We start from the raw sequence: 13,764 nt of genomic DNA, 5'->3' as shown, positions 1-13,764 counted from the left end.
ACTACACTAGTCGTCTCTAGCAAATGCAACAAACGAGATCATGATGACATTGAAGCTCAGCCAAGATATAATTTGCTCTTATTTGGCGCATAAAGTGGACGAGTCATCGTGACTGGCTCATCCCAATGCAGGCGTTTCAAATAATAGGACTGCTCTTGTATTTCACTCAGAGTGCACCAAATAAAATGCAGAGAAGCCTGTTTTCCCTGCTTATTGTATTGCATAGGTCACTTGAGTGGGGAATTCCCCATGGAAGTTCTGACACATATCCTTCAGTCGCTCTTTAGTGTATGTGAAGCTCATCTACAGTATAATCTGCATGTACTTGTATTTGGCTACATATGCAATTATCCTATTGTTCTAAGCATCTGCTGTGGGGTGAATGTTGGTTACAACTCAAAGAAAATGAGTCCCACCTTGTTCAGTCATGATTTGTGTCAAAACATTATCATGATATTTGGAGTAGAAGCAAAAATTGAAGCAATTATTTATATTCTTCTAAGATATTGTTCTAAAAGACAAACGGCATATGATTTTAGTATTTTAATCCTGATAGTTTCATACATGATCTCACATGAAAGGTTAGAGCCTTTGGCATATCAGCTTCAAGTAGGCACACTCGCTAGGAGTAGCTGGAATAGCTTCAAATTATTATTTTCTAAGCTTTGTCATCCCCAGTGCTAAAGAAAATGTGTTATTCATGTACATTTCAATATATTTAAACTGGAACTTCTTTCTTAACTGGTGCCTTATAAATATTCTATTGACTAATAAAGTTAGCAATCCACCACAATTTAAGGTTTGTTAGCCTATTCAACTGAATACCAACACTAACAGCTAACTCCTCTTCGAAATGTGTTCAGTTCTATGAAAGGGATGGGTGCTTTACATCTGCGCAAAACAGGTTTTTGATGATCATTGCCTTTAAAATTTAAATAACTTAACAACTGGCCCTAGCATCACAAATAATTCATCACTTCTAAGAAAATGTGAGCTCATTTTAGTTAAGAAACCAAATGAAAGATGGAGAAAGCACTCTTGCATCACCCTACGAATGCATTGCTTCTCATTTGTAAAAGCCAAGCTGTGCTTTTGCAATGCCAGTTATGAAGCAAAATAATATACCCTCAAGATCTTGCTCTTCAGCTGCCAAGCTGTTGTTACATTACATAAACACTATGTATCTGTCACTGTTCTCAAGAAAATTTGGATAATTAACTATCAAACGAGTACAAGATCATTGTTTTACGTGGTTGATGGGTAACAGTGTTGTCTCTTAATTACTTAATCGGGAATTGATTTGTGAGAGTGAACTAACCATATCACAGATAAAAAGTCCAGCAACAGAGTCAAGTATCCAAGCAAGATTTTGAGGGAAGTTTAAAGCACCTTAAATATGTATTCCTATATATACTATATATATATATATTGTGTGTGTGTGTATCAGCTACAAGAGTCCAGTGATAATCGACTAAATTTTAACAAAGTCCTAAGCAAAGAAATTACAGAAAGCAATTCTTGTAAATAGCTTGCTTTCACATATGGATATTCTGAGAAGATAATTGCAATCTAAATTATGAAAGTGGTCTGAAAAAATTGTGCAGGTTTCAAAACTCACTGGGTTTCACTTGCTTCGCAGGAAAATCCCTGTAGAATACTAGAGACTGAAGTCATTCAGTTTTCTTAAATGTTATTAAGGATCTATCCCTGTGATTAATCATCTTTTCTAACTTAATTAAACTCATTTCTACATATATATGTATATACAGTCTGTACATGTCAATAATATCTATCATATATTCTCTTCCAAGTACTTGTTGTCAATCAGAAGTTGGGTTTCCCAGTAAGTGGTACTTGGTTGCCTAGTAAAATACTGCCTCACCCATGGTGTAGACAAAGCATGCAATACACTACAAGAAAACCCCTTGATAAACAGACAAACAAGATAACTAGCTATATTTGTGTCTGATGTTTTCTTGACTGTTGCTTATCTGCCTTGACAAATACAATTGTCACTGTGAGTGTATTTGTAAGTGTAAAAAAAACTTGTTTGTTACTTGTCTAAACCAATGCTGTGGTCTGATCTGACCTTATTGTATTTAATTCTATTCTATAAAAGTTTTACCACAAAGTTCAGTGTTACAAAAGCATGCATCCTTTCTTTTTCTTAGGCTTGGGTGTTGGGCACAGTACAGCACGAATTGCTTCATCAAAAACTGTTTTAAGTCCCTTCTGTGTTAAGGCTGAGCACTCTAGATACTTCACAGCTGCAATTTCTTTGGCCATTGCCAGGCCTTGTGGGTACGTGATAGGTGACAATTTCTTCTCCTTCAGTTTCTCCACAGTTTCCTTGTCTTCCCTCAAATCAAGTTTTGTGCCCACCAGGATAATTGGGGTATTGGGACAGTGGTGGCTGACTTCAGGGAACCACTAGCAAATAAAGAATATATGTGTCACTGGTACATTTGTTACTATGGAAGGAAGTCATTACTTGAAATTAAAACCTTCTGACACATTTTCCTAAAAATCGGTTATTTGTATTTGAAATATCAAAAGTGATACTGAAAGTACTTGACACAAAGCATTTAGAAAGGGGCTACAATTTAGTCTGCAGTTCAGTTCACTGTATATAATGTCTTGTGAATCTAATAAAATGCAAATGACGAATAAAAATGTTGCCACCCACACATTAACTAGGGAAAAGGCAATTCAGAGCATTTTGTATATACTATGTGCACTTTAATTCCTTTATTTTACCTTAGCTCGAACATTTTCAAATGAGGCTGGGCTGATCAGGGAAAAACAAATCAAAAACACATCCTGAAACATACAATATTACATACTTTAGCACCAAGATGTAACCAATATTCAAACAGTGAACAAACCATTTACACTACATTTACCATTTTATATATTAGGAGCATTCTTTATCACTGGTTTGAGATTTTATGGTGATAGCTTATATAGTGATACATTTTATAAATGTACAAAAACATAAAACACCTCAATGTGGAACAGTTTATTATAAATGAAATATCTATGGACTAAATCCTCCATTACAAGTGATAGGCAAATACTAGTAAAGAGCCGTTGAGTGCAAAGCAGGAGTGGATGTAACATACACCTTGCCAAAAAGTGGTGTATCAGACTCATACTATGGCGGATGCTGAAGACAAAACACCCAGGTGTGTTGTAACTCATACTCATGTGACATGTACAAATACAACATCCACCACAGCTCAATCATTTGTTCTTGACATTTGCAGAGGTATAATGCTGAATTAACTTACTGTCTGTGGATAGGACAGAGGTCGTAACCTGTCGTAGTCTTCCTGTCCAGCTGTATCCCATAAGCCCAAATTAATAGGCTTGCCATCTACCATTACATTGGCAGAGTAGTTGTCAAACCTGCAACAGCAACACTTCATGTCTCACAATATGCACTTCACATTATTACACTTTCAAGTATAAAATACAGTACAAAATCCAATTAGAATTTTTGGTTGCATAAATTCATCAATGCCAACAAATTACATTTCAAATCAATGTGTATTAAAAAAGATGTTATCCAGGTTTTGAACAAACAACTCTATCCAAGACTCCAACTTTTTACTATCATCTTAGATAAGTGACTAATGAGGTATCTTATAGACAAAATATCATAAATTCACTGTTTACTTACACTGTTGGGATGTATTCCCCTGGAAAGGCATTTGTTGTGTAGCTGATGAGCAGACAAGTTTTACCTACAGCACTGGAAAGAAACACATTTCATTTTCAGGATTAATGAAATAAAGCAGTAAGTATGTATGCATAAAAACATGGTCATTTTATTTTCATTAGGGCAGATAGGATCTGATAAATGATTTATTGGGTACTTTGCATGATCAGGGCAAAGGGAAATAATTGACTTTATACCCAAAGAAATTCGAACATAGGATAAGGATGAATCGGAGTCTAAATTCCACTTAACACCAGTTTACTTAAACACTAAGCATTCAAGAAAATACAAATCATATCACAATCAAAATGCATCAGATATTACTAATACATAAGCTGGCAGCATGGGAGATCACCATTAACTCTCTAAGGTACTGTTACTCTATAATTAGTTTTACAAGTGTCCTAAGTGTATATCAGATAGGACAGGTGGAAGTCACACTTTCATGGATGTGGTCTGCCATTCAGTGACAGCACTTGGTTCATGGCTGTGATCACTGTCCTCAATGATTCACAGATATAATGATTCTGTGGCTTGTGAACTGGTACATGACTCAGTGGTAGGAAATATGTCAACAAAACTCACATGTCTCCTCAGAGAAAAAAAAGATCCATAACAAAGAAGTGGGTAAACATTAAAACTTGCTGCCTACTATAGCAGGTTAATTTCTTCAGGCCCACTGATTAAAAGAAAACCGGCTGTAGAATAAGTATTGGGTGCATTTTGGGATGGCATTCAGTGAAAAAAATAATTTCTCCCCACCACGAAGTAACCCCAAACCAGTATCTTATGAAAACTTTCTTGTTAATGTTGATAGTTCCAACGCCACTCATTACTTCCTCTAGTCTTTGTTAAAACTTTCCAACAATACATAACAAACTATTCCTTTCAATAAGAGGTCAATTGTGTACAGATCTTTGACATCCTTAAAGTTAGTATTGGCACAACAAGGTCATGGGGATTTTTTTCAATCCGAATAAAAGACCATTTGTGTACAGATCTCCTTTGACATCACTATATTTAGTATTGGTATAACAAGGTCATGGAGTATTTAGTTGTGACTCACTCAGCCTGACAAAATATGCTGGCAGTTCCTGTACCAGGCAAGTTGAGATATGTGTTCATTCACAGTGTTCAACTAAGTTCCACATGACTGACACACAGCACAGAGAAGTTCAACTGACATGAGTCAATGACAGCATGAATGCCACCACTGGCTGTTGACACCAACCAATTCTGACCCAAGGAGTGCAGCTTTTCTGGAACCCATTACTGACAGCGGTGGCAATAATTGTCATAAAACATCCCTCAAATGCACATTGGGGCATCTGCATTGATTAAGATACCCCTGGACACACTTTGAAGAAGTAATGTGATTGCAGAGTTGGAAACTGTGACTTTTTACACCTTCAAACAACAGGATAAAATAACTCTAAAAGTACAATCACACAAATAAGTGCCAAATAGACTACTGTATGGATTCACAGAAATTGAACACAAAAAAGTTGAAATACAACCTGGAATTGTTGACAGATATTGTTCTCTTACTGACAGGAAGCTATTTTGACGTTTTTTCTTTAAATCTTTGGTTTCACTGTTTGAACAAATACTGTTGAAACACAACCTGGAATTGTTGACAGATATTGTTCTATTACTGACAGGAAGCTGTTTTGACATTTTTCTTTAAATCTTCAGTTCCACTGTGAAGTTTGTACAAATACTGCTTTACTTGGCAGTCTTCATATCATTTTTGAAGACATAAGTTCAATAAGCATGCAAACATGAAGCCTAATGAGTTTTCAAACTTGACTTATGTTTTGAATTATAAAATCTACAGATATTTCCAGACAAGTCATGTTTGTGCACTGCCAAATTCCATGGCCAATTATTTGACTGGAACAACTTCAAACCTCCTGCCCCTTTCAACCACATCAAATCACATTCCACTTGTCTATGGTCACTGCAGGGGAGAGCACTAATGATAAACCAGACAGCAGAGGGTCAGTTTCAAAAAGATAAAAACAAAATGCCAAACACTGACAGCAGGATCATTTAGATACTTGACACAGGTCATTTCTCCCTTGTTGATAGCAACCCTGCTTAAATCTTAGATTTCATATCCATGTTGTTTTAAAGTACAGTCTGATTACTTCCTTCAGTGTTGGCTGTTATTAGAGGAATGTTATCAAGCTAAAATAAACAAGCTACAAATGTGTTAACTTGCAAAATTAGCCCTGTTTACGTGGAACAGATGGGTGCATACCAGTATAGAACCCAGTCTAGCAAGAAATTGACCCCATTACCCCATACAAAGACTTGGGTATTTGTGCATGTGCACTGACTTTGTTCTTTTTCAAACCAATTTTATTATATGTGAACAGTATGACTGACATTATCGACTTTATAAATTGCCAGCGCAAGCAGATATCTTATCTCAACATTAATGGTGCTAACCAGATATGTCATAATAATATGCATTGAGGCTAATAATGGTGTATGCAATATATTCAGATATGAAATACAGAATTTTATAATTTTACAGATGACATTTTACATCATGTTTATTAAAGAGCATATTCAAAAGTGAAATATCAAATAAATGGTATTTTAAATAAATTTATATTTTTAAACAATGGAGTGACTTTCTAAGTTTATATCTTAATTCTGGTTTAAGCATAGCTATCACCTGATAACTTGTTGCATATTTACTAGCAATGAAATAAAACTGACCTTGGTTTCAAAACTAGCATAAAATATTCAATGGCTAAAAATAGCCTAGTTTGAAGACCAAAAGGAAAATGTTTAACTTTCTTTAAAATTAATTCAACTGTGTTCTAATTAAATGGATGGTTTGGCCAAAACTGTACCTAGTATGAAATAGTACAGACACTACTGTGACTAACATAATGTTGAAAACAGATTTAGCGAATTTAAAATAATGAGATATGCACTCCTTTTTGTTTGATATATAGTATGTATTGAATATTTTGTCTGTTAGAAATTACTGTCCATAAGAAAAAACAACATACACAATTAAAAAGTGAGTTACTATGGTTTCTGCTTCTTTCCAAATTAACTCATTTTGTCAACAATTATATTGTCATATTATTATATGAAATCATGTTCTTTACAGTGTGTTCATTATACACTTACTAGTAGACATGTTGATTGACAAATCTTAACCAATGAAAGTAAATGAAATCACAGTAACAATATTCACACATCACAGCGTAATTAGCTCTAAATCTGATGTATCTATTCAAATTATACCAGACCATAACTTAACTGTAAAACTCACTCACATAAAGTATTGGATGAATAATGATTGAGGAAAATGAACACCTCCATTCATTTTCACTGAGCAAATAATAACAAATTTGAGATAATTTTTTGCACTAGGGCATCTCACAAATAAAATGGGACAGGGTGCAAATTTGGGTAGCCTGATTTATATTTCACAGGCTAATAATTCTATATAATTTTATTTCCTGGTTTACAGTCATTCAAAGATAATGGTTATAGTCCATGGTCTGATCTCCCTTTCATTTTATGCTGTAATTAAGGTTTAGGTTGACAGGGTTTTAAAGGCAATGTCACATCGATATCTTATTCAACTTCAATTCCAATGAGTACTTCTAGTGTAAGGAAGTTGCAGGGCATTCCGATGCATAACTTGATAAAATTCATCATTTAAAACAATAGTTCAAATTAACTAAAATGTAGTATAAGTAAATGGTAACTCAGTGCACACGTAAACATGAATAACCACCACGCTTTCAAGTTAACGACACTTCACTATGAATATGATCAAAAGGTTGTGTGATCATCTGAATGCCATAACGTAACGGGTGACGGAATGAGGTTAAAATGCTCGAATTTAAAATGAATTTTACGACCTCAAAATCCTACTTACCCGTCTCCTACGACAACACACTTAATTGCTTGCATTTTGTGTTTTGTTTGGAATAAATTCGGGCTCTTAACAGCTCACCGATGTCTACAAAACACGTCGACTTTGAATGTGCTATACAAGGAAGCCAACTGCTTTTATCGGGGTGTGAGCAATATGGCGGTATATATAGCACCCCCAGCGTTGTTTCTATTTTTGGTAACAGTTTACGGACTTTGCCGAGTCTAAAAATATACAGGGCCACGCAAAACAATCTAAAATTATGAAAATGAGTAAAAAAAGGTTGTTAAATACATGTATTTTTTACATAAACAATTTATATACACAAAATGTTACTGAGTTAAGTATAGTAAAATGCAACTGCCTTATGAACAAATTTTCCGATGCTTTAAGTGGGGCACCTGTAGGTCATGTGACAACAACATAAACTCAAAATGGCCGCAGTGTGGCAGCAGGTTCTTGCTGTGGATGCAAGATTCAATGCATATAGGGTGCCAAATAATCCACAGTTTAGTAAGTTTGTGCAGATAAAAATTTATCAATTTTCACAAAATTTATTTCTTTAGAATAATTATGAATATGACTTAGTGGCGAGTGGATACTCAGTTATATTATTAAAAAATTTATTAAAACATAAAACAGTATCCGTATACCTAGTATACCTTTAGTTTAAATCTATTAACAAAGTGATTTTCTAGTCTTGTTACATTTCAGGAACTCTGTACATTCGGCGGCGTAGTCAGTTGCTAAGGGAGAATGCTAAAGAAGAGGTAAATAGCATCAGTATATTTAACTGCTACACAGTGTAATCAGCATATTGGTGCAAACTGAACACCTCCCCAGCTCCTCGGGTCGCAGCTCCTCCCTCACTCACTCGGGTCTCAGCGAATTAAGAACCTTCAGAATTTGTACCATAAATCAGATGTTTTCTAATAATCATTAGACTGAAAGTGATACAACTGATGAAGGCTTAACACTCCAGCAATACACTTTTAATCCTTAAAAACTGATATTTAGATTAGACATAATGAATTACAAATAATTCAGTTTCTTTTATTAATTATCAGGTTTTTGATGCATAAATTTTGTCAGATATATATGACATTTGAGATGAATACACAGTATCCTCTATTCTAGCATGATCCTTTGGTTCGAAAAGAATATCTGAAACTAAGAGCGCAGCTGCTAGCAGAACGTTACGGAACACCTCCCCTATCTGATCAGGGGTAAGTTTTTTTCAATATAGCAAAAATTTGTGATCAATTTTTGTGTCATATTTTAAAGTTTTCTCTCAATCCATATTGTGGGTATATTTATATCTTAATTACTGTCATAATTTTTGTAGGAGTATAAAGAGCCGCAGCATCAGCAGAAATGAGGTAATATCTGCTATAGTAATATATAATCATTGTGATATTATATTTGTGAGGAATGTTTTCTTAATACAGAGAAGTTGTTTTCAGTTTTTGTATTTTAAGCTTAATTACTGTCTGTAATACCAATTCAACTGTAAAATTAAATAGAATATTTTTCTTTAAAAGTTGGAAAGTGTCTTGCAAGTGTAGAGGTTCATGTAAATGTACAATAAACCTCTGAACATTATAAAAAAAAAAGATGACAGTCAGAGCAGTTTCAGATCATTGAAAATGCAGACTCTGCTGATGCACCCTATAAATGGTGTAATTAATATTAGCCATAAAACCTCTGATTTTACGCTCATGTGTTTTTGTGTATTTTTATATTCAGAGTTTTGACTCGGCTGATATGGAGGGTCGCACCAGGAGGAGATATCAGAGCAGTAGCAAACTGTCTCCACATGGGAACATACTGGAGGGGGTGGTACCTACACATGCTGCAGAAGCCAGCAGGTGATTAACTTACAGCTGCATGTGAGCTTATATATATATATATATATATATATATATATATATATATATATATATATATTAGACAAGTCAGATGACTAGAGTTTTTAAAACTTTTAATGCAAAATGTAAATTAGTGTTTTTCTAATTGTTTATGAAGCTAACAAGCTATTAATTCCTGGCAAACATATATATAAAAGTCTAGTTCTGTAAGTAGACAAGGCCGTTGTATAGATAGACCACTATATGTAAAAATGGAATTATGATTTTAGAGCCATGGCTGGTGGAAAAACCATAAGTGAAAACTATGCCTTTGCTGGGATGCATCATATTTTTGACCAGCACAAATCTGCAGGTAAACTCTTACCCTGTTAATCTGTGGAGATTAAATGTGAAGCCTATAATCACATTTCTAAACAAATATATTTTTATGGATACTTATAGATTGGACTACATATTTGAATCACATAAATGCTTGATTATCACCATGCATCAAATAAAACACACAACTGTGTTGATAAAATCTGTGTCAGTAACACAAAGTTTTTTTTTGTGTGTTTTTCAGTTGTGCGAGTAGAATTTGCTCATGATGACAAGTCGCGTGTGGCCTGTTGTTCCATGGATGGCCAAATCTCTATTTGTCAGGTTATCCCTCCCCCAGCCACTGTGATCTGTGTCCTGACTGGGCACACAAGTGGAGTCACAGGTAACCGGGTTTGCCATTTAAATGAGCATGCTAGGTAAATTAATATATTCTGAAATAAGCTTGTTAAGTAAATTAATATATTCTGTTGCAGAATTACTTGTGGTCATGCTTGAATTGATTCTGGTTGGCAAATTTCAATTAATTTTTGGAATTTATTTTCATTTGTTCTGGTTCTTACATTTAGGACTTTCAAGGTACATTTTGTTAGCAAACTAAATTTAAATCCAAACAAAGTTATGTATTTCATTAATTGAATTTGATTTCTAAAATATATTTCTTCTTAAGTAATTTTTTTCATATTTATGCATTAAAATGTTTCATGTTTAACTTTGTTATATGCATTTGTTTTTTATTTTACCTTTAGACTTTGCCTGGTCTGTCTCCAATGACATCCTCTTGTCCAGTTCTTTAGATGGCACAGCTCGTCTGTGGGAGGTTGCAGGAGGCAAGTGTATCAGGACAGTGGAGGATGCAGCAGGGGCAGAGGTCTTGTGCTGCAAGTTCCAGCCTTCAAATAACAACATGTTTGTTGTATCCTTGTGTAAAATTCTTCTCTCTGACTTTTGTATTTGAATTAAATTCCAATAATGTAAAAATTTACACTGCATTACATAACAGTTTGCTTTAGTTGGCAGTTTTCTGTAAGACCAGTGTGCCATTTCTTCCTACTATTTTACAAAATGTCTGCATTCAATTTTAAATCAAAAGGTATTTTTTCTTATTTCTTATTTTGTTGATTAAATTGTCCTGTATGCTAGAAACACTTGAAAAATAGCTGTATCATAATTACTGTTATGGAGCACATAATACTAATATCTGCCAGAAATTGACATTATAAAAAATGGTTGAGCAAGATGAATAAAAGATATATTTCTTAAGTCATAACTTAGATTGGTACCAGTAAATGTCAAGTCAGTATGATGAATGTTTCAACAGGTAAATGTGTCAAGGTAAGAACACTTTGATGTCTTTTTCTGCTGTGCAGTAACACAGTTTTTAGTTTTAAAAGAAGTTAGCATGTTATAGAAATATTATATGTGAAATACATATTTTTAATATGTGTAAATGAGGCCTGAAAAATTGTTGTTTGTGTGTTGTGCGCGTGTTTGTGTACATAGTAGTATCTTAATGTTCCCAGTCACATTCATATTTCAGTCTCTTTTTGTGTAATAGGGTGGTAGTAGCAAGGTGCTTGGCAGAATCCTGTGCCTGGACTTTGAACCAACAGGAAAGATCCTCTGGACAGGAGATGACAAGGGGTTCATCTTTGCTTTCACTTGTGACATTGCAACTGGGAAGCTGATAAAGACAAAAAGGTAAATTGTTATTACATACTCTACTGTCATTTAGGTATTATAGACAGCTTTTAATAAAAGTCTAGATAAACATGCACACAATAATGATTAAAATTGATGAAGTTAAACAGTTTCAATCTTCACAAAATCTATTTTTTTTTTATCCAATAGCATAAGATATATTTTCCCAAATTGTTTATTTTTCATTGAAAATTACAGTTTATAATGTACATGAAATGTTATGTACTATAATTTACTTAGTATTGCTATGTATCTATCAGCATAGAAAAACCTACCTTTAATCTTCAAATCTGAATTTCATTTAAAGAATAACAGTTTGTGAAAGCCGTCCAGTCACCAGTATCTCAGCACGTACATGGATGAGTCGGGAATCCAGGGACCCATCTCTTCTGGTGAACTGTGGGGTCAATGCATTGTGTTTATTCAGGTTGGTAACATACATGGACATGAATTTTTTCTCTTAAATATCATTTTGTTTTTGGCAGTTTTTTTAAGGCCGCTTAGCCTTTTCTTTCTACTTGTTTAAAACCCACAATGATGTCTGCATTCAATTCTATTTCAAAAGTTTTTTTCTTAAATTATTGTTGATTAAATTGCCCCATATGCTGTAAAACACTCAAAAAAGGTAATATTCTTGGTTGGTAGGTTTATATGTTATTGGCATTTTAGCAAACATCAATTTAACCCATGTTCTCTTTATTTCAGGATTACCAGTCCAGATGGTGGTTTACAGCTTAAGAAAAAGTTTCCAATCAAACAAAAAAACCAAATTATTCGCTCATCTTTTTGTCCTCTGATGTCATTCAGACAAGGTGTTTGTGTGGGTGGGTAGCTATGCATGTCTTACAAACTTTTAAGTTTCATGTATTTGGCATTTATAAAAATTTGGTAATGAACATGTAAAGGGAAGTTGTGGAAACAATTTTGCTGTACAAAATTGTTTTCGTGTAGCCATTTTCTCCCATCTTTTCACATAGCATGATATTGTCTTTGCTAATAAATTCAAATTTACTGTATTTAAATTTTTTGTAGCTGATACATAATGAAATTCAAACTCTAAGCCATTACTTTGCTAAGCATGGAAACTTGTCAATACATAAATTTTCAATTTGCCTTTTTTTCAGTGACAGGAAGTGAAGATATGTGTGTGTATTTCTTTGATGTTGAAAAAGACCAGAAGCAATGTGTAAATAAACTCCAAGGCCATTCTGCAGCTGTACTAGATGTGTGTTTCAACTATGACGAGAGCTTGTTGGCCTCCTGTGACGCTGAAGGAACTGTGATCATTTGGAGCAGGGAACAAAAATAATTACTATCATACAAAGAGCAGAAAGAAAGAAATCAAATACAAATACAAATATACAGCTTCCAACTTTTTTCCCCTTGCTGTCACATTGAAATGGTAAATATCATGCGTAGTCTTGGCTACAGCCTTTTGCATACATTCCATGAAATCCAAGAGTAATTATGAATTTTTAACAACTTATTTAGAAAAAATGACATTCAAGTTATGCAGATACCATGCTATAATTTTATTTTAAGGGGGCAGTATGGCGATCTTTTGTCCTTAGTTTTTTTGTTTTTTTTTCATTGCATGTTGGACAAACTGTTAATCAGGTTGATTGTGGTAAGAGCTCAAGTTCTGTGTACATCTTATTTAAACAACATCATGGCTGTCAACTGACAAACTGACAGGTTACAGCTAAAAAGTATTGTTATCTGTATTATGCTGTCCTGCTCTTGCAGTCACCAAATTTCTTTCTAGTACTTTTCCTTCATGCAGGAAAATATAGAATAACATGGTCATTCTTAATATAACTGGAAGTTAAATATATTTTCTCATTTGGTACTTGTTGCTTAGGTTACTTTAATAGAAAAAAAAAAAAAAAATCCTCAAAAACAGCATCATTTCCCCAGCCTAGTTTTTGTTACCTTACATTAAGACTGTTGTGAAAGACATTCACATTTGGTGAAGTTGTCTATTTTACTGTGGTGCGCTGCAGTAATGTGTGCAATAATTTGAATTGTTTATGACAAAAGCTGAAGTAATCATTTTATGGTTTAGCATTAAGATGTGCAATGTATGGAATCGTTATTTTTATATGTATACATGGGTGATTAGAAATAAACCTAAGAAAAATATGCCACATTTGTAAAATTCAGCTTTGTTATCTCACATAAATTAAGATTTTTATTATTATATAAGAATGTCTATTATTTTCAATAATTCTGCAAAAAGACAGATA

General features: G+C 33.9%; 2 protein-coding genes across 2 annotated transcripts; one reads left to right on the top strand and one right to left on the bottom strand.

The window, feature by feature from the left end:
• Positions 1 to 1,713: 1,713 nt before the first annotated feature.
• On the bottom strand, positions 1,714 to 7,823 carry LOC106178763 (ras-related C3 botulinum toxin substrate 1). Its single transcript, XM_013562080.2, has 5 exons — positions 7,635 to 7,823; positions 3,683 to 3,754; positions 3,291 to 3,408; positions 2,758 to 2,820; positions 1,714 to 2,430 (listed from the first exon to the last, which is right to left on the bottom strand). The coding sequence occupies exons 1-5, from the start codon at positions 7,667 to 7,669 to the stop codon at positions 2,140 to 2,142; spliced, it is 579 nt and encodes a 192-aa protein (XP_013417534.1). The 5' UTR covers positions 7,670 to 7,823; the 3' UTR covers positions 1,714 to 2,139.
• Positions 7,824 to 8,012: 189 nt separating this feature from the next.
• LOC106178753 (WD repeat-containing protein 13) lies at positions 8,013 to 13,676 on the top strand. Its single transcript, XM_013562058.3, has 13 exons — positions 8,013 to 8,144; positions 8,346 to 8,401; positions 8,769 to 8,857; positions 8,977 to 9,010; positions 9,378 to 9,499; positions 9,769 to 9,851; positions 10,062 to 10,202; positions 10,567 to 10,733; positions 11,093 to 11,152; positions 11,376 to 11,518; positions 11,826 to 11,945; positions 12,224 to 12,342; positions 12,643 to 13,676. The coding sequence occupies exons 1-13, from the start codon at positions 8,066 to 8,068 to the stop codon at positions 12,825 to 12,827; spliced, it is 1,398 nt and encodes a 465-aa protein (XP_013417512.1). The 5' UTR covers positions 8,013 to 8,065; the 3' UTR covers positions 12,828 to 13,676.
• The last annotated feature ends 88 nt before the right edge of the window (positions 13,677 to 13,764 follow it).

The sequence above is a fragment of the Lingula anatina genome, chromosome 2, assembly GCF_051362555.1.
Source record: "Lingula anatina isolate TDL-2025a chromosome 2, LinAna3.0, whole genome shotgun sequence".
In the NCBI taxonomy this organism is placed as follows: Eukaryota; Metazoa; Brachiopoda; class Lingulata; order Lingulida; family Lingulidae; genus Lingula; species Lingula anatina.
Note: the sequence above shows the minus strand (reverse complement) of the source record. Positions and strands in the feature narration are given on the sequence as shown.

Excerpts from the sequence above, each read along its gene's own strand:
- LOC106178763 (XM_013562080.2), bottom strand. The coding sequence starts at position 7,669 with ATGCAAGCAATTAAGTGTGTTGTCGTAGGAGACGG. Across the intron at positions 3,755-7,634 it reads TGTGTTGTCGTAGGAGACGG|TGCTGTAGGTAAAACTTGTC; the intron begins GTAAGTAGGATT and ends GTTTCTTTCCAG. Across the intron at positions 2,821-3,290 it reads CTCTGTCCTATCCACAGACA|GATGTGTTTTTGATTTGTTT; the intron begins GTAAGTTAATTC and ends TGTATGTTTCAG.
- LOC106178753 (XM_013562058.3), top strand. The coding sequence starts at position 8,066 with ATGGCCGCAGTGTGGCAGCAGGTTCTTGCTGTGGATGCAAGATTCAAT. Across the intron at positions 10,203-10,566 it reads GCACACAAGTGGAGTCACAG|ACTTTGCCTGGTCTGTCTCC; the intron begins GTAACCGGGTTT and ends TTTTACCTTTAG. Across the intron at positions 11,153-11,375 it reads CAACAGGTAAATGTGTCAAG|GGTGGTAGTAGCAAGGTGCT; the intron begins GTAAGAACACTT and ends TTTGTGTAATAG.